Raw genomic sequence first — 20,373 nt, 5'->3', positions numbered from 1 at the left:
CACAGACACTAGTCACTGTTATCTACACACTAGCACTAGTCCACTGGACAACACAGACACTAGTCACTGTTATCTACACACTAGCACTAGTCCACTAGACAACACAGACACTAGTCACTGTTATCTACACACTAGCACTAGTCCACTAGACAACACAGACACTAGTCACTGTTATCTACACACTAGCACTAGTCCACTGGACAACACAGACACTAGTCACTGTTATCTACACACTAGCACTAGTCCACTGGACAACACAGACACTAGTCACTGTTATCTACACACTGGTCAACTAGACAACACAGACACAAGTCACTGTTATCTACACACTAGCACTAGTCCACTAGACAACACAGACACTAGTCACTGTTATCTACACACTAGCACTAGTCCACTAGACAACACAGACACTAGTCACTGTTATCTACACACTAGCACTAGTCCACTGGACAACACAGACACTAATCACTGTTATCTACACACTAGCACTAGTCCACTGGACAACACAGACACTATTCACTGTTATCTACTCACTGGTCCACTAGACAACACAGACACTAGTCACTGTTATCTACACACTAGCACTAGTCCACTGGACAACACAGACACTAGTCACTGCTACCTACACACTGGTCCACTAGACAACACAGACACTAGTCACTGTTACCTACACACTGGTCAACTAGACAACACAGACACTAGTCACTGTTACCTACACACTGGTCCACTAGACAAATATAATAAATATAATAAATATAATAAATATACATGTCGATTTATTTAATACAATAAGCTGCAGTTTCTTAAATGAGGTCTGAAAAGTTTAGTCAGGTCCTGACAGCAGCCCCAGGCAATGGCAGGCATTATTTTATCTTCAAACACTAGTGTGAGGCATCACTGGAATTGTTAAATACAAATCTATTTGCTTTATGTAAACTTTATGTATCAAACCATGTCAAGTTGTTTGAAACTGTTGGCTGACTTTGACATACATAGGTGTGTCAAACCAAAGGTCAAACACTAACGTGCACCTACTGAGTGACTAGGCGAGACACACTAGGCTATCAACAACAGACACACACTGCATCACAGTCCACCCATCCGACAACAGCCCATGTCAGGTGAGCCAGCCAACAGAGGGAAGTGATTGGGACAAATACAAATGACATCATATGGTGATCATGATCATAATCATCATTATCATCATCATCTTCATCTTCATCATCACCACAGCAATGTTCTACACAGCTAACGGTCAAGGTTTCTAAAGAGTACCTCAAGCCAGGAGTATAGCTAATTATTCATATGCCCATTTAGGCTTGTTGATGAAATCTGAAAGTGTCAATGATAGCGATTGATTATATCATTTATCAATTAATCGATTGACTGTATATTGAACATGTTGAATCGATAACATAATAATAGAATAGATAATATACTTTAATAGCATAGCTTCCTCAAGAAAAATCATTCTTATCTAACATGATAAATCAATGTTTGTCATTGTCTCATTAAATAAGCCAGAAAATAGCAATCAGCGGGTCCACATTATCTCCCATGATCTAAGGGTGATTCAGTTAAAAATACCAAATTAACAGCTGATATTGCAATACATAAAAATATAAATATAAAAATATATATAAATTATAGTACTAAGTTAGGCATATTCAACCTGATATCAGAATGGAGTCATTGTTGAGATAAGGTGAGGTGAAATGGGGTTTAACATCACGTCCAAGATTATTGCGCTTAAATAGCGACATGCATGCACGTGAGTATGTTTGTGTGTGTGTGTGTGTGTGTGCGTGTGGCTGCTTGTACTAGTCTGGGCTGATGTCAGTTTTATAGTGCTAGCCCACCGAGAAACTATGTCACAGTTTAACATGTATACACCATAATGCCTAGTGCCGGACAAGGTAACAAGAAGTACCATCTTTTAACGTCTTCTGTTAGGACACAGCTGGGGTCAAACCCCGGAACTTCCGCTCTCAGGGTGGATGCTCTACCACTAGACCACGGAGGTGGTCCTCGTTGAGATAAATAAGTCACTGATCACGATATGAAAGCACCCTACATTTACAATAGTCAAATAACAACAAAAACCATACACCAGTCAAAGTATGGTTTCATGAATTATTTATCCTTTTGCTGGCGTCAATAGTGGGAATCTGATTGTTGTCGGTGTAAACAACAGTGAGTTAGCACTACCTACCAACCAGTCCACACATGACTTCACCAAATTAATGTTTTTTATATGACTAAATTGTGTAATAACAGGACTAACCTGCAAAAGAGAGCCAAGGTAAATGAACATGGAAACAAATCCTAAGATTGTTGTGAAATTCAAGATTTTCAACATTCACTGTCAATAAATTGTTGGCTATTGATCCATGTATGAAGTTGATTATCGACCACAAATTTCGGGGTAGATTCACAACACCAGTCAATAACAAGTTGTAGAGAAGAAAGTCTGTTGATCATGTTGAGTATTGAATGTTCACAGGATATTTTCACCACTATTCTATTTTTTACACAATATATCACATGTAATAATAACTGGCATTCTCAATCCCTAATTATCTTCTTACTTATAGTCGAAAGGTCACCGAATTTCAAATCTTGGTTTAAAAACAGGTTTAACAAAATTGCAGGAAATACAAAGTGAGTGAGTGAGTGAGTATGGTTTTACGCTGCTTTTAGCAATATTACAGCAATATCACGGCGGGGGACACCAGAAATGGGCTTCACACATTGTACCCATGTCGGGAATCGAACCCTGGTCTTCGGCGTGACGAGCGAACGCTTTAACCACTAGGCTACCCGACAACCCTGCAGGAAATACAAAGCATGTGTATCGTCAACTTAGCGTCAACAGATATTTTCCAAATCTTTTCATGTTTTTAATCAAGGTACTCATATGATTTGATTTTACAGACTCATTTTACCACAATATTGATCTTTATTATCGAGCAGATCATCTTCACTGGGCGCCAACATTTTGTTTTAAGCAAATGCAAGTGATATAAGAGGTGAAATCTGATTGGTCAATAGGCGGGACATAGAAGGGACATAACTCGTAATAGCCACTGGTGGTGCTACGATGGAACCCAGAAATTCCGTCCTTGTTCGGTAAGGGTGGAAACTGGACTTTTAGTAAGTTTTACAGTCTGTTAACTTCTTTGCCTAGGAAAGATGGGGCTGGGATGGATCAAAAGTTATTACCCGGCCACACACACCAGACCAGACCTGGCCACTTGTTACCGTGATCTTGATTTGTTTATTGAGGCGTTTCCCATAAGCCGCTTTTAAGTTATTATCATGATTATATTATTTCATCTTTAGTATATTACGTCACTGGGGGTCCACTGGAGCCCTAGTTTTGCAAGTCAAGGGTAAAACCCTAAAACCCTGGGTGTTTATTAAATGAATCACTGGTAGATCATGGGAGCAATATGTTCAGCTCAAAGACTAATGATGGGCAAGATCACAAAAAAGGGAAACATCTGGAGTCAAAACCAAGAAGAATGGGATATCACGTTTGGTCAGTTAAGTAGAACCCAAGGTCTCTATTAACTGCATAAACATTTGCATCTTTGCCGAAGATGACTTGAACCATGAATCACTACTCCACTACATGCATGAAATAACTAATACTAATAGCATTAAAGGTTTTGTCTTTGTCATAAAATTAAATCTAGCTAAACAGAAGACGAACACAAACTTGTTATAAATGGTTTCTTCAACAGTCTCATGTTCACTGGGCTAGGTAATGAATTTAATACACAGGTGACAGCATGACCCTACACAAACTTGGGTAATCCTGGCCCTAAAGAACCCCCGCTAATTTCCAACAAAGCTGCATGGCTCAAAGAATAAAAGCAATTCTTTTCTGGACTGGAATGTACCAGTACAACAGTACATCAACCAAACATGCTCCATTGTTTTCCATCTTTGTTCAACATGTTAAACACATGGGGAACAAATTTAGTAATTACAAGAATTACAGTATCAACAAAGGAAACCATGGCAATTTCCAACATGAATAAAAACAACCTCTGCATTCTGAAAGGCTTGAATGAAGTCTGCTGGCCTGAAAAGTGAAACAGAAGGCTTTCTGTTTGCTGCTCAGGACTAGTCACTTCCCACTCAAAACCGTCAATGTGTGATTTTGCCTCAAAAAGTGAATATGAAATGTAGCATGATGTAGATGTAGCATGATGTAGATGTAGCATGATGTAGATCATGCAATGAATTTAATGAGACTGTCCAACACATTGTCAGTGGCAACATGATCATGATGATGGAATGGCTCGATCTTCGCAATGCTTGTGGTTTTGACACCGAGGTCCATCCATGGTACGACCCGGAATATGTAGAGGGCGTCATGGAAAATGATTAATACAAAATTCTTTGGAATAGGCCTGTATACATGGTATACAGCCACAGAAGTATCCAGGCCAACAAACCTGATCTTGTCCATTTTGATAAATCCAATGAAATCATTTATATCATTGAATTTTCTGTTCCTTTTGACACTAATGTGATTGACAAGTTTGAGGAAAAACATGGTAAATATGCGGAAATCGCTTTCGAAATGTCACGCTTGCATCCCAAGTACCAAGTTGTCAGACTCCCCATAGATCTTGGTGCCTTAGGTTTGGTACCTCCCAATATGCTAACTGACATTGGGAGAGTGTTGCAGTGTTGGGGATCTTCACATTCTCCGAAAAGTTCTGGGTGGGTTTGACTAGGCAGTGCTTTCTGGAAGATGTCCCATTCGCTGTCTGGGCTGCTCGTAGAGGAAGGAGAAGGACCTGAGCTGATGATGAGCCTAACCAACCTGACTGTGCCAGGATCACACAAACCGTCTTTGCTGCATTTTTTAATAATTTTAATCTGTACACAATAAAAATGATGATGATGATGATGATAAAGTAAATAATTAATTGTGTTTATTGTCGTAGTCAGTATGGTCATCAATATTTCACAATGACCCATATATAATATTAGCGAAACAGTGACCAATTGTGACTGCAACCATGAGTAACAATCAGGATACGATGACACTCTATTAGCTGAGTCAGTAAGTCTGACAATGTGATCCAAATTTTATTTGACTCTTACAAGGATGGAGCAATGCTCAAAGTGATGGGCATCATAAGCATCTATCCCCGCAATTGGGATGAGATGACCTGCATCAAGCAAGTCAGTGAGCCTGATCTCCTGATCTCGATAGTGGCTTCTTACGACAAACACAGTCGCTGAAGACTAATTCTAACATGGATCTTCATGGGTGTACTGGAGCTTCAATACCCACACATCATAATGCTAAATGTCAGGTTTGGGACACAGGCCTCAATTACTCTGGGGTGGGGTAGAGGTTGTGTGTGGAGAGCTTTTTAACTATTGCAAGAGTTACAAGAAGTTAACTTGGCTAATATTCAGCCCTGTACATATCCAGAGTATATAGCAGAGCTCCAGATAAGCTGCGTATCTGCGTAAAATATGCATAAAAAATATGCAGAAATATGCATTAAAAAAAATCCAAGCGTATCAAATACGCAACGGACATTACAGATTCGCTACAAAAATAAAACTTTTGCATATCATCAAAATATTGTGAAGTAATCCTGCATATTTGATTAGCAAATCAGCAACTTATTTTGAAATTATAAACGGACATTCAGTCAACCTTGCCAAACTCCACGATGACAGTTACATCATGATCATTTGCCATCACACTTTCTTGTGGCAGTATCGTGGTATTTTTTAGTCCTATAAAGCTCTCAAACCCACACGACACCAGTTTGCAGGGACTGGATGAATAGTGTTTTTAAATATTTAACTTTAATACCCACATGTGTAAAAAACTAGTGAGTAACAAATTTGAATACCCAGATAGAATTACTGATACCCAATGATTTTAAAATGCATGGGTAAAATACCCACAACACCAAAAGCTTATCTGGAGCTTTGATATAGTAATATTGACAAAATAAGTTTTCCACCATTATGAACAATATCACTTTACAGTATGAGCATGTATGAACATTATTGAATAAACTATGGACAACCCATTGTCTCAAGTTGTGACAAAAGTATCCTGAAAGGTTTTCTTAAGGTGTGCCTATGCAACCTGTGACAACTGACATGCCAGGCTTATGTCTACCCAATAACCCTTGATAATCCCCAGAGATCAGTGACACACTGAAAATAGTGAAATACACTAACACTAACCATGCTAGCAGAGATAAATCTGGGTGTAACAAAAGTCTTGACAAATGTAAATAGGTCAATAACCATTGTAAAGTTTTTTTCACTCAACGTTCAACACTTGTGAGGATTAAAATGTTTTCCCCATGGATGCCTTGAAATCTGCAATCCATTTTCCTTGTCTTCAGCAAATAATTTGATCAAGTGACAGGGAACATTAACTAATTTCCTGACATGAGTACTCAAAAATGTCAGATTTCAATGCTACATTATTCAGTTACTGGAAATGATGACTTGATAGCAAACCATATGCCAGTTATATCAAGACACAGTGTTGTCAAACTGAAACATACACTTATATTCTGAATGCCAATTACAACAAATCACCTGATTAGCAGATTATTTTAGTAGTTGTATTCATCAATATTCCAGCTATAACACAGTGACCTGTATATTATTCAGTCTAGGACAGGCAGACCAGTGGTTGATATTATCACCAATGTCCCAAGCCTTCAGGGTAGAACACAAAATCAACCAAGTTATTAAGTCTGACCACCTCATCCATTATCTCATGATAAGAATAGATAACTTTGCACCAAATCTACCAAAGTTTCCCGACAGGGATGTTTGCTTTCAAAAAATATAGTATCCCCCTAAACATGTCAGTCATGTCCAGCAATTAGGAACCTGATGTCCAATGTGACAAGGTTCATACAGATATAGAACACTAAATTTCAAGGCCTTATCAAAAATTTTCAAGGCTACCAATTTTCGTGCGGCTTTTTAGGTTGGGTTATTAGCCCTAGTCTGTCAATATTTTATTAAATCCAGCTTACGATATATTAGTTGTAAGACCTAAAAAGCAATATGATCATTACACAAGTTTTAAGTTTCGCAAAAAAAAATAAAGTAAGTCTGTCATGAATTGTTCAGGGTCTTTGGCACACAAATCTATCACTCTGAGAAATCTCACTTTAACATCTTTCGTACATATTTTTTGTACAATTTCAAGGCTTTTCAAGCTAATTTGGTGCTTTCAAGAGAGACCTTAAAACTCAAGGTTTTTTTTAAGCCTGAACAAACCCTGTGTGATGATGTTGTATTGATATTTGAGGTCTGATTCTTCATCCCACCAATTCCCTCTACTCGCACACGGATATCTTTTTGTTATAATCTTGCTGCTTAATCACAGCTATGTACTGATCCACTATAGATATTCAACATTGATTTGGTAGCTAAAGCCTTTACAAATCGCTCCTACAGAACTTTCTTATAAGAGTCAGATGCTGATTGTGCTAAGTTGGATCATTCATGAATAAATGTAGTAGGAAGTTTAATACCCTAGTTCTCCAATCATTTATCTATAGAGCAAAGCACAATGAAAAAATGTCAAGTTCTACCACTTTTCTAGAACACATCAACAGGGACAAACATTTGACACATTCTTAGACAAAACGCAATTTCAATGGAAACATATAGTAAAAGGTTTGGGAAATAGGAGAACATAAATGTTTTTTTAAGGGTGGTGTAAATATCATCATTGGACTATCAGCACAAGAACCTTACCAACAGGCATAAACATACATCAACTGAAGGAATACCTTATACATAATCTTCATAACCATCTTGCATAGGTATCTAGATTTATCAATAAGATCACGGTCATACTTGAAAGTTGAATGTACATCATGTTCAGTAGACTGCCACACTGCTGCATACATGGAACTATCTAGAGACAGACAATCTGTGACAGAGATCTGCTGGTACATAGGACTAAAAAAGACTAGATTCGTTGATGCTGAAATGTGAATGGTCTATATTTCGGGGATCTGCATCTACAAACCTCCAACTGCGACTGTTGAATTTCACCCACTAGAGTGGGCATCTTCCTTCTTTTAAAATATTAAGTAATAATCTTAAATTTCGAAACAACAGTAGGCCTAGTTTGACTTCAGTTTGACAAGTTTTTCTTTTCGATAGCCTATTTCCCCACCACGTGAACTTTGGATTGAATGAAATTATAACTTTTTTTGTGAGTTCTTGACACAATATGAACTCATCACCCGGATAATTTGTGAGTCAATATTAGTGAATTGCGACATGTGTTCTGTCAAACTGTAGTTGAGCAATGCCGTCACTGGGGCCAGTGGGGGCGTAGAAACCAAACTGTCACTGTCAGAATCTGATGTATTTTGGATTTCCGCACTACCTAACTACACTACACGCTGTCAGCTAGGCATGAATTGGTCATGTTGTGCAGAATACATGTCAAATTACGCGCTGCAGCATATAATAACAAATTACAGACAAACACTAAATTCCATACTCGATGACTAACCTGTATCTCCGCCATGTTTATTACTAGGTCAGCTGACTGGAGCTGCCACCTGTTTCTGATGAAAGGTAGATAACTCTTCCGGGTCTGACAAGAGAGAATATGGATTCTTCCCGGCAACAGACGGAACACGAAGAACTAACCATCGAATGGATGCAAACTTTCTGTTTTAAGTTAGCGCCATTTATTTATGAGTCTGTTGCTTGCCAAGTGATGGCCATTTTGATGTGTACGTGTTCACGAATCAATTAACAAAATACTTTCGATGAAGAGGTGAACAAACGACTTGGCAGAATCTGTCAGTAGGGAAAAGAAATGAGATTTTGGTTTCAACACTGCACAAAGAACTCGGACACATTCATACAAACAAAACCTGTGAAATTTCCTTCTTTTCAGAAAACGATACGGAAGGCCCGGTCAAAGACTGAGTTCCTACAAACCCGGTAAATGTAAAGTTATGCGACTTTTCAAAGTTTGATTATTTCTACTTCATGTGGTTCGCATATCACTTAGTGAAACTAATGTGGTCGAATGTATATATACTGTCTACACAAAATCAACAATCTTTAAGTTCAGTAATAAGCCATAAGCTAAGCAATTCTTTAAAAAAAAACTTAACGATGTAGATGTGTTGAACACTAAGAACTATCGACCACCTGTGTCTGTCAGAAGAGGTATTTCACCTATGTCAAGTGAGAGCGAGATGAGGTGGGGTGTAACTTTTTTCACTCTCATAGCGACCGTGTATGTGTGGCTGCTTATACTGAGCAACCATGGCGCAGATTAACATGGATTCCTCCCATTAGTAGGTTATGGGCCGGGAAGGCGAAAATCAATCCCTCAGAGTTAGAAATTACGTTCGCCTTCCCGGTCATCACAAAAATTCTTATTATGGCAGATGATCGCCTTCCCGGTACTTGTTAATTACAAATAAAACACCAATGAAATGAGGACACTATTTAATCTGGGCAACAAAGTCAATATATAACAAGTATAGTACAACTTATCATATATCATGCATGTATTTGAAGATGTATATAGACATACATTTTATCATTTATGTAATAATTCAGTTCATTCCCAGTGCAGTAGATCTGCCACATCGTCAGTTTAGTCCATTGTTGTCGTCAATTGGTTCAACAGATCTTCTAGAGTCAATCACTCGGTATTTTCTCTTCCGAGCAGGTGCTCATGGGTGAGCGCCTAGCTGCTCAACCCTCACTTCTGTTAGAGATTGTTCACGTTTCAGAAGATTCCCGCGTGTTGTTATATCTTCATCGTTTCTTTACTAGATTACTTAATCTGAGTTCAATGGAAGTTAGTAATCACATTCTCTGAGTTCAATTCTAACAATTTTAGTAGATTATCTCTTTCTTTATTTTTCCGTCTCACGAGTTCAATGGAAGTTAGTAATCACATTCTCTGAGTTCAATTTTTTTTTTATCTCTTTCTTCACTTTTCCGTCTCACAACACCCCAGTGTCCTCAATGTATAAGTGTCCGTTGTATACATAACGAGGGTACACATCACTGATCTTTTCATTCGCCTTCCCGGTCCCCAGTCCCTTACCCCTCCATTCGCCTTTCCGGTACTACTGGTAAATAGATTTTCGACTTCCCGGCCCGACACCCATTAGTAAGACAGCCCAGTTGTGAGACACCTTAAAACAACAATGTCATACCTGGTTGCACATGATAATGAGGTAATTAACCCCTATCATGAAAATGGACTTGTCTTATTATAGACAAAAGAAATGACTCAAGATGCTTGATACCCTCTTTTACATTATTTCATTCAACATTTTAATTCATCCATCCCTTAAATCCATTGTTTTAACATATTCGCCACTTAGAGTTCAGTTAAAGTTAATATCACAGTTAACATCACAGTTCACATCGAGGTTGTCACACTGACACAACCTTAATCCATCTTCAGAAGTTTGCCAACAGCATCCAAGAACTGGAGTGGTGTCTTGACACCCTGGGATAGCTGATAGTTCAGTCTGGAAAGTCGATTGTCAATCTCCTTGTACACACGCTTTCTTGCTGGTGGAGCTGCACCTAGGTCTAACTGAGATAGCTTGGTCTTCTCAGATTTCTCAATCTTCTTGATGATCTCGATGAACCTGTAGAGATTAGGATGACGATGATTCAGTGATGCATTGAGGCGACTGTGGAAACCCTCCAGGTTGTTGTTGGTCCTTGGGCCGAATGTCTAGTGATGGTTCCACAGCAAAAGAGGGAATCTGGCTTCATAATCCACCCAGTTTGTGACTATGTAGTCGTTGAATTCGTCAGCATTCGGTACATCGGGAGACTGGTTCATGGAGTCAATCCATGCACCCTGAACCTGTTGAAGAGGCAGCAGAGTCAAGGCAGCAGCTCGTCGGATCCACTGGAAGAAACACCCCGAAACACGCCGACTGAGCTGAAGGAGGGAAATATAGCTGCAGCCTCCGGATCATGTCTCAAGACCTCGTCGTTGTAGAGGGCTAGCGCAGGAGTGGTTGGTTCTTCTCTTGCTCTCTTCCTTAAGCTGCCAAGGAACTGCAATGGATTCTGCTGGTGTCTTCTGGTGGGTGGTTGTGTACAGTGAAATTTCTAACAAAATTTCCAACTGTTGTACATTTGCCAATGCAGGTCTTAACGGTACATCGCCAATGAGTACCAGTTTGTCTTACTTTGTTCTTGTAGTAAGACGAATTCTATGGATAGAACTCGTCTTACTTCATCACACCAACTTCTAAATGCCACTGAAAGAAGTTTGTTCTTGTAGTGGAGATTTCCCTGAAAGAGGACCTGGAGAGTACCTCTTTGACTGCTAATGAACTCAACCTGCGGCAAACCTGCCATGATTGTGCATGAATTGTTCATTACTTACTTACTTTGGAGATTTAACGTGCGCTTTCCGATTGATGCGTATTTCGCACACGGGCCCGGCCAGGCCATTTAATGCGTTTCCGAACTGTTCACTTACTTAATTACTTACTTTGGAGATTTAATGTGCGCTTTCCGACTGGTGCGTATTTCGCACACGGGCCCGGCCAGGCCATTTAATGTGTCCGAAAGGGGCGAAAGTGGTCTGTGCAACCCAAGAGGGGGGTTTTAGGGGTTGCTTATATAGAATTTGGGAATTTTGAGATTTGGAATAGATGCCGATGGGATTGGAGAGGAGAACTAAGAGAGCTGGGTATGGTGGATGTTTGTTTGTTTATGTGATTTTGATTTGGTAGGTTATTGTGTTTTTAGATGCGTTTTATTAGTTCCGTTTTTATTAAGAATACGCCTAAGGCCTTCAAGTTTTCTAGTTTATTTTGTGGGTTTAGTATTGCTTCTAGAGTTAGAGCCTTGTTTAGATTGAGGGTGGTTTGCAATGCGGTTCGATGTGTTAGGTAGTGTGTGCAGTGGATGAGTGCGTGTTCTGGGGTTTCTGGTTGTTTGCAGTGTGGGCAGTTACCTGTAGTGTGTTTTTTAATTTTTTTAGGTGGTTATTTAGGTTGGTGTGTCCTGTTTGGAGTTTAGTGATTACTCTGTCGATTTTGTTTTGATGGATGGAGAATTTTTGGTTTGGTTAGTGGTTTGCTGAGCACTTTTTTGATTTGGCTATTTGAGTTTAGATATAGGTTATGCCATTTTTTTTTTACACTTTTAACGTGTCTCCGAATTGTTCACTTACTTACTTACTTTGTAGATTTAACGTGCGCTTTCCGACTGATGCGTATTTCGCACACGGGCCCGGCCAGGCCATTTAATGTGTTTCCGAAAGGGGCGAAAGTGGTGTGTGCAACCCAAGAGGGGGCTTTAGGGGTTGCTTATATAGAATTTGGGAATTTTGAGATTTGGAATAGATGCCGATGGGGTAAGGGAGGAGAACTAAGGGAGCTGGGTATGGTGGATTTTTGTGTGTTTATGTAATTTTGATTTGGTGGATTATAGTGTTTTTAGATGCGTTTTATTAGTTCCGTTTTGATTAAGAATACGCCTAAGGCCTTGAAGTTTTCTAGTTTATTTTGTGGGTTTAGTATTGCTTCTAGAGTGAGAGCCTGGTTTAGATTGAGGGTGGTTTGTAATGCGGTTCGATGTGTTAGGTAGTGTGTGCAGTAGATGAGTGCGTGTTCTGGGGTTTCTAGTTGTTTGCAGTGTGGGCAGTTACCTGTAGTATGTTTTTTTATTTTTTTTAGGTGGTTATTTAGGTTGGTGTGTCCTGTTTGGAGTTTAGTGATTACTCTGTCGATTTTTTTTGATGGATGGTGAATTTTTGGTTTGGTTAGTGGTTTGCTGAGTACTTTTTTGATTTGGCTATTTGAGTTTAGATATAGGTTATGCCATTTTTTGGTGATTTTTTGCTTATTTACACTTTTAATTTCTGATTTTGAGATGGGTAAGTTTAAGCTTATTTCTGGGATTTTGAGGGATAGTTTAGCTGCCTTATCGGCGTTTTCATTACCGTATATTCCTACGTGGGCGGGTATCCACAAGAAAGTTATTTGTTTGCCTGCGTTAGTTAGGTCGTTGGAGCTTTTAAGTATTAGATTTATTAATTTAGGTCGGTTTTTGGTATTTTTGTTTTTGAGGGCTTGCAGTCCACTTAGGGAGTCGGTAAGTATTAGGATTTTATTGTGGTTTTTGGATTCTTGACTATGGAGGGCTGAGGCCATGCCCATTAGTTCTGCCGTGAATATTGATTGGTTGTTTGGGAGTCGGAAGGATTGTGTAGTTTTAGTTGGTTGTGTGGTATGGACTCCGAAACCTGTGTGTTTGGAGGTCGGATCTGAAGATCCGTCCGTGTAAATGTGACACCAATTTGGCCAATTTTCGTGTATGTATGCTAGTGTGGTGGTTTTAGCTATGTTTGGGTCGGTTTGTTTATTTATTTGGCTAGCTAGTGTTGTGTCTATTTTGGGTATTTTAAGTTTAGGGGTGAAGATATTTGATTGTTTGCAGTTTTGTTTAAGATTTTTAATTTGGTGTTCATTTAGGTAGTTTGTTATTCTTTGAGATATTGGGGTAAGTAAGGGGTGTTTACGAGCTAGAGCTTGGTTTTTGGGGCTGATATTTTGGTTTATTAGGTTTTGGATGAGAGGGTTTGATTGGGATGCGGCCCAGAAATTTAAGCTTAGCTGTTCCCTGCGTAGACTTAGTGGCATTTCTCCTGTTAAGGCCTGGAGTGAAGTGTAGGAGGTGCCATGTTGGGTGCGTGTAATTAGTTTGAGAGCCTGATATTGTATTGAGTCAAGTTTTTTAGATAGAGAGTTGTTTAGGGTGTTGTATATGGCGCAGCCGTAGTCTAGTTTTGATCTAATTAGTGATATGTAGAGTGAGAGGAGGGTATCTTTGGAGGCTCCCCAGTTTGAGCCAGTGAGGCATCTTAGGGTGTTTAGGTCTTTACTGCATTTAGTTGTTAGGTTTTGGATGTGAGCATCCCAGGTGAGATGTTGATCGAAGATAAGTCCTAAGAATTTGGTTTGTTTTTGAAATTTGATTGTTTGATTGTTTAGCTGGAGAATTGGGGAGGCGGGTTTCATGTTTTTATGTTTGAATACTATTCCTGTTGTTTTTTCTGAGTTAAGGGAGAAGCCCCATTTGTCAGCCCATTGTTGTATTTTATTAAGAGATTTTTGGAGTAAATTTTGGGCCATATTAATACTTTTTGTGCGGATCCAGAGGGCTCCATCATCCGCGAATTTGGATGTGTTTACTTTAGGGGATAGGCCCTCGAAGAGATCGTTTATCATTATATTAAAGAGTGTGGGGCTGAGGATACTGCCCTGGGGAGTGCCATTTTCTAGGGGACACTGGTCCGATAGAGTATGGTCTATCCCCACTGTTATTTTACGTTCGTTTAGAAAGTCCTGAATGTAGTTTATTATTTGTCCTTTTAGTCCTATTTTTTTAAGTTTTTGTATTAGCCCGTTGTGCCAAACCATGTCGAATGCTTTGGAGAAATCCAGAAAGATGCCTGTTGTGTATTGTTTGTTGAGTTGTCCCGTCTTTATGTCCTGTTCTAGTCGGGCGAGATTATCTAAGGTTGAGCGGCCAGGAGTGAAACCGCTTTGATCTGTGTTTATGATGTTATTTTGAGTTAAGTAGTGTTGTAGTCTATTTTTGGCCATAGATTCCATTACTTTACATAGGTTTGAGGTTAGGGATATTGGTCTATAAGAATTTGCCTGGTTAGTTGGTTTATCGGGTTTAGGGATAGGGATGACTAGTGCCTGTTTCCAGGGAGTTGGTACCTGTCCGTTTTGATAGATTAGGTTATATAGTTTAAGTAGTGCCTGGAGTAGGTTGGGGGGGAGTTTTTTGATTATTTGGTAGGATGTTAGGTCTAGTCCTGGGGCAGTTCCCTTTTTCCTATTTTGGAGTACGTACTGGAGTTCTTCCATTGAGTAAGGTTGGTTTATTTCGAGGTTATCATTATTTGGTTCTTTAGTAGGTTTGGCTTCTGCTTTAAGTTTTTGTTGGAATTTTTCGCTGAAGTTATTGTTGCTGCTTATGGCCGAGAAGTGGTTTGCTAGGTTATTTGCCTTTTCGGTAGGGTTGGTTGAATTGTTTATGTTGGGTGTTTTTTTGTGACGTTTTAAGCCTCTAATGGCGTGGATTTTTCGCCAGACACTTCTGGCATCTGTGCGATTATTTACTCCTTCACAAAATAATTTCCAATCTTTGGTTTTAGCTATTTTGACTAGTTTTTGGACCTTGTGGTTTAGTTCGTGAGCTACCGTTATATGGTTATGGTCGCGTTTGGCTCTATTGAAGGCTGTTTTACGTTTGCGTCTAGTTTGTTCTATTTCCTCGTTCCACCATGGTACCGAGGGTTTGCCTACGTTATTTGTTTTATAAGGTATTGATGCTTTGGCTGCGTTAATTATGTAGTCTGTTAGGTTTTTGCAGTAGATTTCTGGGTCCTTATTTTCTAGTTTGGTTAGGTTGGCTTGGTTGCAGATATCCTGAAATTTGTCCCAGTTAGCTTCTGTTTGGGTAGGAACGTTTGTATTGCCTATGGTAATGTTTATAGGGAAGTGGTCACTACCTAGTGGGGCGTCGTGAACTTCCCATTGAGTACTTTGGGCCAGATCTGGGGTGCATATGGTTAGGTCGATAGCCGACATTTTATGGTTTTTCTTATCGTATCTAGTTGGTTGGTTATTGTTTAGGAGTACAAGGTTATTTGTTTCTATCCATTCAGAGATTAGTTTGCCATGATTATCTATTTTTTCATCTATGCTCCAGGTGGGGTGGTGAGCGTTAAAGTCTCCTAGGAATATAGTTGATTTATTGCTTATTTGCAGTAATTTGTTTAGGTCCTCAGCTTGAATTTTTTGTTCTGCCCAGTGGTATACGTTAATGATGTTTATTTTTTGGTTTTTGAGAGTTATTTGGATGCCGTTTGCTTCTAGGTTTGGTGTGTTTATTTTGATTTCTTCATAGTTAATGTCTTCTCTGATTAGTATTATTAATCCTCCTGCGGCTCTAGCGGTTTTAGGTTTGGCTCGGTCTGTTCTAACTGAGTTGTAGTTTGGTAGAGTAAATTTAGATTTTTTTGAGAATTTGGTTTCTTGGATACAGGCAATGTGCGGACCCTTATCTTGTTTAAATTTTGCTTTTAGTTCGTGGCCGTGGGAATTTAGTCCATTGGCATTCCACTGAAATATGTTTAGGCCTTCCATTATTTGGGCTTTTAGTGTTTGGAGGTTAGGTTTTGATTTAGGCTAGGGGTTTTTACTTGGTTGAGGTAGGGCTAACTAATTCGAGGCCTATGCTGAAGAATTCGAAGGTAAGGGTTGTCAGTTTAAGCTTATTTGCTACGGTATAGAAAGCTTTAGTGCTAGCGTTTGGGTTTATTTCCTTTAGCATGTATGCGAGAAGGATGGTTAAGTTGTTTAGTTTGTTGTTTGACATTTGCTGAGGCCTGTGTTTAAAGGTTTTGGTTTTTTGGGGGGTTGAGAGAGTTATTTCGTTTATGTCTGTTTATGTCATATTCTTCTGTGTTGTTAAGTTTAGTTTCCTCACATTCCATGGGGGTGGTTTGCGTGCGTGCTTGTGTTTGTGGTCTGGATGTGGTTTCCTTACTGTCTAGGTTTTCGGGTTGTGATTGCTTGGGATCGGTTGTTGTTGCCATAGCGGCTGTGGTTTGTATGGTGCCGGGTTGGGTTGTGGCGGGCGTATTGTTGCTTGTTTTGCGTGCAGGTGTGGATGTTGTGAATGTGCTAGTGGAGGGTTGTGGGATGGACGTGTGGTGGATGTGTGTTTTGGGTGCTGGATGTACTCTTTGCAGGATGCCATCCCATGCCGAGTTTAAGTGTGGGGTGTTGTTTGGTTGTGGTGTGGGTAACAGAGGTTGTTTTGTATGCTGTGCTTGTCTTTTTGTTTGGAGTTTGGCCGTGTCGATATTGATGTGTTTGTTGGCCTGTTGTGTGAGGGTGTGTCTATGAGGGCAGTGGTTGGATAGTGAGGAATGTTGTATGCTTTTACAGTGTATGCACCAGGGTGTGCATGTCCCTGGGCAGTCAGTTTGGGCGCATTTCCTGCATTTAGTTTTTTGGAATTTACATTCATTGGCTGTGTGGTTGTATTGGAGACAGTTAGAGTATGGTTTGACTTCTAATTTAGTGGTTGCTCCGAAGGAGATAAATTTAGGTGCTTCTGGATATTTAGCTGATTTTTGGAAATTGATTATGACTATTGGTGTGTTTGAGATTTTACCGTTTCTATTTGAAGTTATTCTTCGGGTGCTAGTTATTTTAGGTTGGGGTACATATCTTGGTTATCGTTAGCGTCTTGTGCGTACATGTCTAAGTCTTCGTTGTTTTCTTTAGGATTTACTCTGATTACGCCCCTAGTGAATAGCTGCCAGTTTGGGGTTTGATGAGTTACTGTGTATTGGAAGATTTGGGTGATTTTTTTGGCTGCGTTTAGGGAGTCCTGGTCTGGGAAAATTATTTGGAAACCTTTGTTAGCCTCTTTAATTTTGTCGAAGTGAATTTTGTGCTGTTTGAACCAGATTCCTACTTTATTGGCTGTGAGACATTTAGAAAGGACGTTTATGGGGCCTGTAGCGCAAAAGTAAAGGGCGAATGTGGTGATGATGGATGCGGGCGACATGTTTGGTGGTGGTTGTGTGTTGGAACTGTCCAGCTTCCTTTTTTTGGTGTTTGTTGTGGGGATCGGCGATACGGCTGTTTTGGTGGGTGAAGCTACTGGTGATTTGGAGCCGAAACCGTCAGGTATGAGTGGGAGGGATGTCCTCCCGGAAGTGTTGTGGGCTTCCGAAGGTGTGGGTGATTCTGTTTGGTGGATGTCTGCCTGGGTAGTGTTGCGGGAGTCGGACATGTTTTGCGGCTAGTGGGGTGAGGTGAGTGGATGTGTTGAGTGGGTTTGTGTGGAGTGAGTTGGTAGTGAGAGTGTGTTTTTAGGGAGTAGGTGGTGGGTACTGGTTGAGCAGGTTTGTTGAGATGTGTTTAGGTTTTTGAGATTGTTATTTAGGGGTTGTGGATTATCCTATTGTTTACCTATGAGGATTTTTAGTGTTTTTGTGGATTTGCGGGCTTGGGTGTGAGTAGATTTAAGAGAGAATGTGGGTGGGTGTTTTGATAATTACCTCCTCTGCTGGCTATCAGTGAAACTGTGCTGGCTTGGGAGGCTTTGCTGGGTAAGGTTGGCTTGGTGGCTGGTTGGCTTGGGTGGCTTGGTAGGCTGGAGAGGTGTTGCTAGCTTGGAGTACAAACTGCGACTGGGGGAATTGTTCACAGACTAGGGGGAATTTATATGTGTAATAAGTAAGTTTTAACAAAACATGCATCTCAACTTTTTGAGTAAGCTCCAACAAGCTCCTAACTCATTTATTTCCTGAGAATATTCAAACAGAATTAATGGCCTACTCTTATTAATTAATCCGCTAATCATGGGCTGTGACCATTGTTAAATGGGTAGACTGGCTGTGTTTGTTTAATTAATCCCACCTACTCCACTCTCTTACAATGGGTGTCTCACTGGTTACAGGCCGGCAAAGCCACATTTCGAAAATAGATAGCCCAAATTGATGTGGCTCTCGCGGCAATGGTTATGGTTGCGTGATTGTATAATGTGGCTCTCGCGGCTATGCTGTCAAAACATGCTTTGTGATTCTAACAGGTTACCGTATATAACAAAACAAGTCTTGTTTTCTCATTTTCTATTCAACAAGGATAACATATTCATCAAAACTTTACATTCATGAATATGAATAGCATATGAATATCATAATGCAGATGAAGGAGGTCGCCCACATGGTCAGCATATTCCATCTCACTCAGGTGTGGGTTCAGGAGCTGGATCTTGAGGGACGCAATACGTGCATCGATTGCCTTGTACTTCTTTCTTCGTGAAGGTTCTGATCACTGGTGTGAGAGTCTAAGGACTGCAACCTCTTTGAGTGACTGCTCTCGCTGAAATAGCTTCACTACCTCGTAGATGTTCGGGTGGCACTTCTTGGCAAGTTTCTTTATCTTGTTGTGCAACCCTTCCAGGTGATTGTTGGTACGGTGGCCTTGGTTTTCGAAATGGTTGGCATGAAGGCCCCTCCTTGAACCCAACAGGTTGTCACGTAGTCCATGAAGGCAGTCACTTTAGGGCCAGCAGGAGAGTCAGCAATGGCATCAAGCCACACATCATCTACTTTGTCACGAGGTACTAGAGGGAGGGCAGCAGCTCTTGTCACCAGCTTCTTCACCTCCTCATCTTCCTTATAGTCCAACACCAGACCTTCTTTCTGCACCCTCTTCCAGATACATTGGGTGAAGTGAAAGAAACACCCTCTAACTAATGTCCCAGGAAATACCTCAGTCACGGCATTGTGAGCTGCACGTTCAAAGTCCAACTGAATTGTAAGTGGGGCAAACTCTAGACCTCCTCTACTAGCAAAATCGCATAGGTACTGAAACATGTTGACATAACTTTTGTTCGATTGGACAACAAACAGTAAACTAATGGAAACATATGGCCAAACACCTCAGCATGTAAACAATAAATCTGATCAAACATCTTGGGACAGGCATAAAATGTACCATCACAAAATACAATGTCTGCAGTACACAAATGTTCAATGTTCTTGTCTGTAGTGAAGATGATGATGTCGTCACTAACACGGTGTAGGAACTGGTCGCCTCCCTCAGTCTTGGAGTACCGCGCTTAGTAATTTAAATGTGGGACACTCATATAAAGGTATCGGTAATCGGATTTATTAATTACCTGCTAGAATAGGCGAAATGCACTCAGCTGAAAATGTGGCTTTACCGGCGATAGCCATTTCTGAAATGGGTTACATGCCGGCAAAGCCACATTTCGAAAATAGATAGCCCAAATTGATGTGGCTCTCGCGGCAATGGTTATGGTTGCGTGATTGTATAATGTGGCTCTCGCGGCTATGCTGTCAAAACATGCTTTGTGATTCTAACAGGTTACCGTATATAACAAAACAAGTCTTGTTTTCTCATTTTCTATTCAACAAGGATAACATATTCATCAAAACTTTACATTCATGAATATGAATAGCATATGAATATCATAATGCAGATGAAGGAGGTCGCCCACGTGGTCAGCATATTCCATCTCACTCAGGTGTGGGTTCAGGAGCTGGATCTTGAGGGACGCAATACGTGCATCGATTGCCTTGTACTTCTTTCTTCGTGAAGGTTCTGATCACTGGTGTGAGAGTCTAAGGACTGCAACCTCTTTGAGTGACTGCTCTCGCTGAAATAGCTTCACTACCTCGTAGATGTTCGGGTGGCACTTCTTGGCAAGTTTCTTTATCTTGTTGTGCAACCCTTCCAGGTGATTGTTGGTACG

General features: G+C 40.2%; 1 protein-coding gene across 2 annotated transcripts in view; it reads right to left on the bottom strand.

Moving 5' to 3' along the window:
• LOC139477708 (sorting nexin lst-4-like) overlaps window positions 1-8,590 on the bottom strand; it is a 63,686-nt gene extending 55,096 nt beyond the window's left edge. The window contains exon 1 of one of the 2 annotated variants that reach the window (XM_071260095.1): window positions 8,552-8,590. In XM_071260095.1, the coding sequence (XP_071116196.1) occupies window positions 8,552-8,566 (15 nt within the window). In that variant the 5' untranslated portion in view covers window positions 8,567-8,590. The remainder of the gene's footprint in view (window positions 1-8,551) is intronic. The other variant, XM_071260091.1, reaches the window with a different exon arrangement.
• Between the last annotated feature and the right edge of the window lie 11,783 nt (window positions 8,591-20,373).

This window comes from Haliotis cracherodii, unplaced genomic scaffold (genome assembly GCF_022045235.1).
Source record: "Haliotis cracherodii isolate W230 unplaced genomic scaffold, xgHalCrac1.p SCAF_34, whole genome shotgun sequence".
NCBI lineage: Eukaryota > Metazoa > Mollusca > Gastropoda > Lepetellida > Haliotidae > Haliotis > Haliotis cracherodii.
Note: the sequence above shows the minus strand (reverse complement) of the source record. Positions and strands in the feature narration are given on the sequence as shown.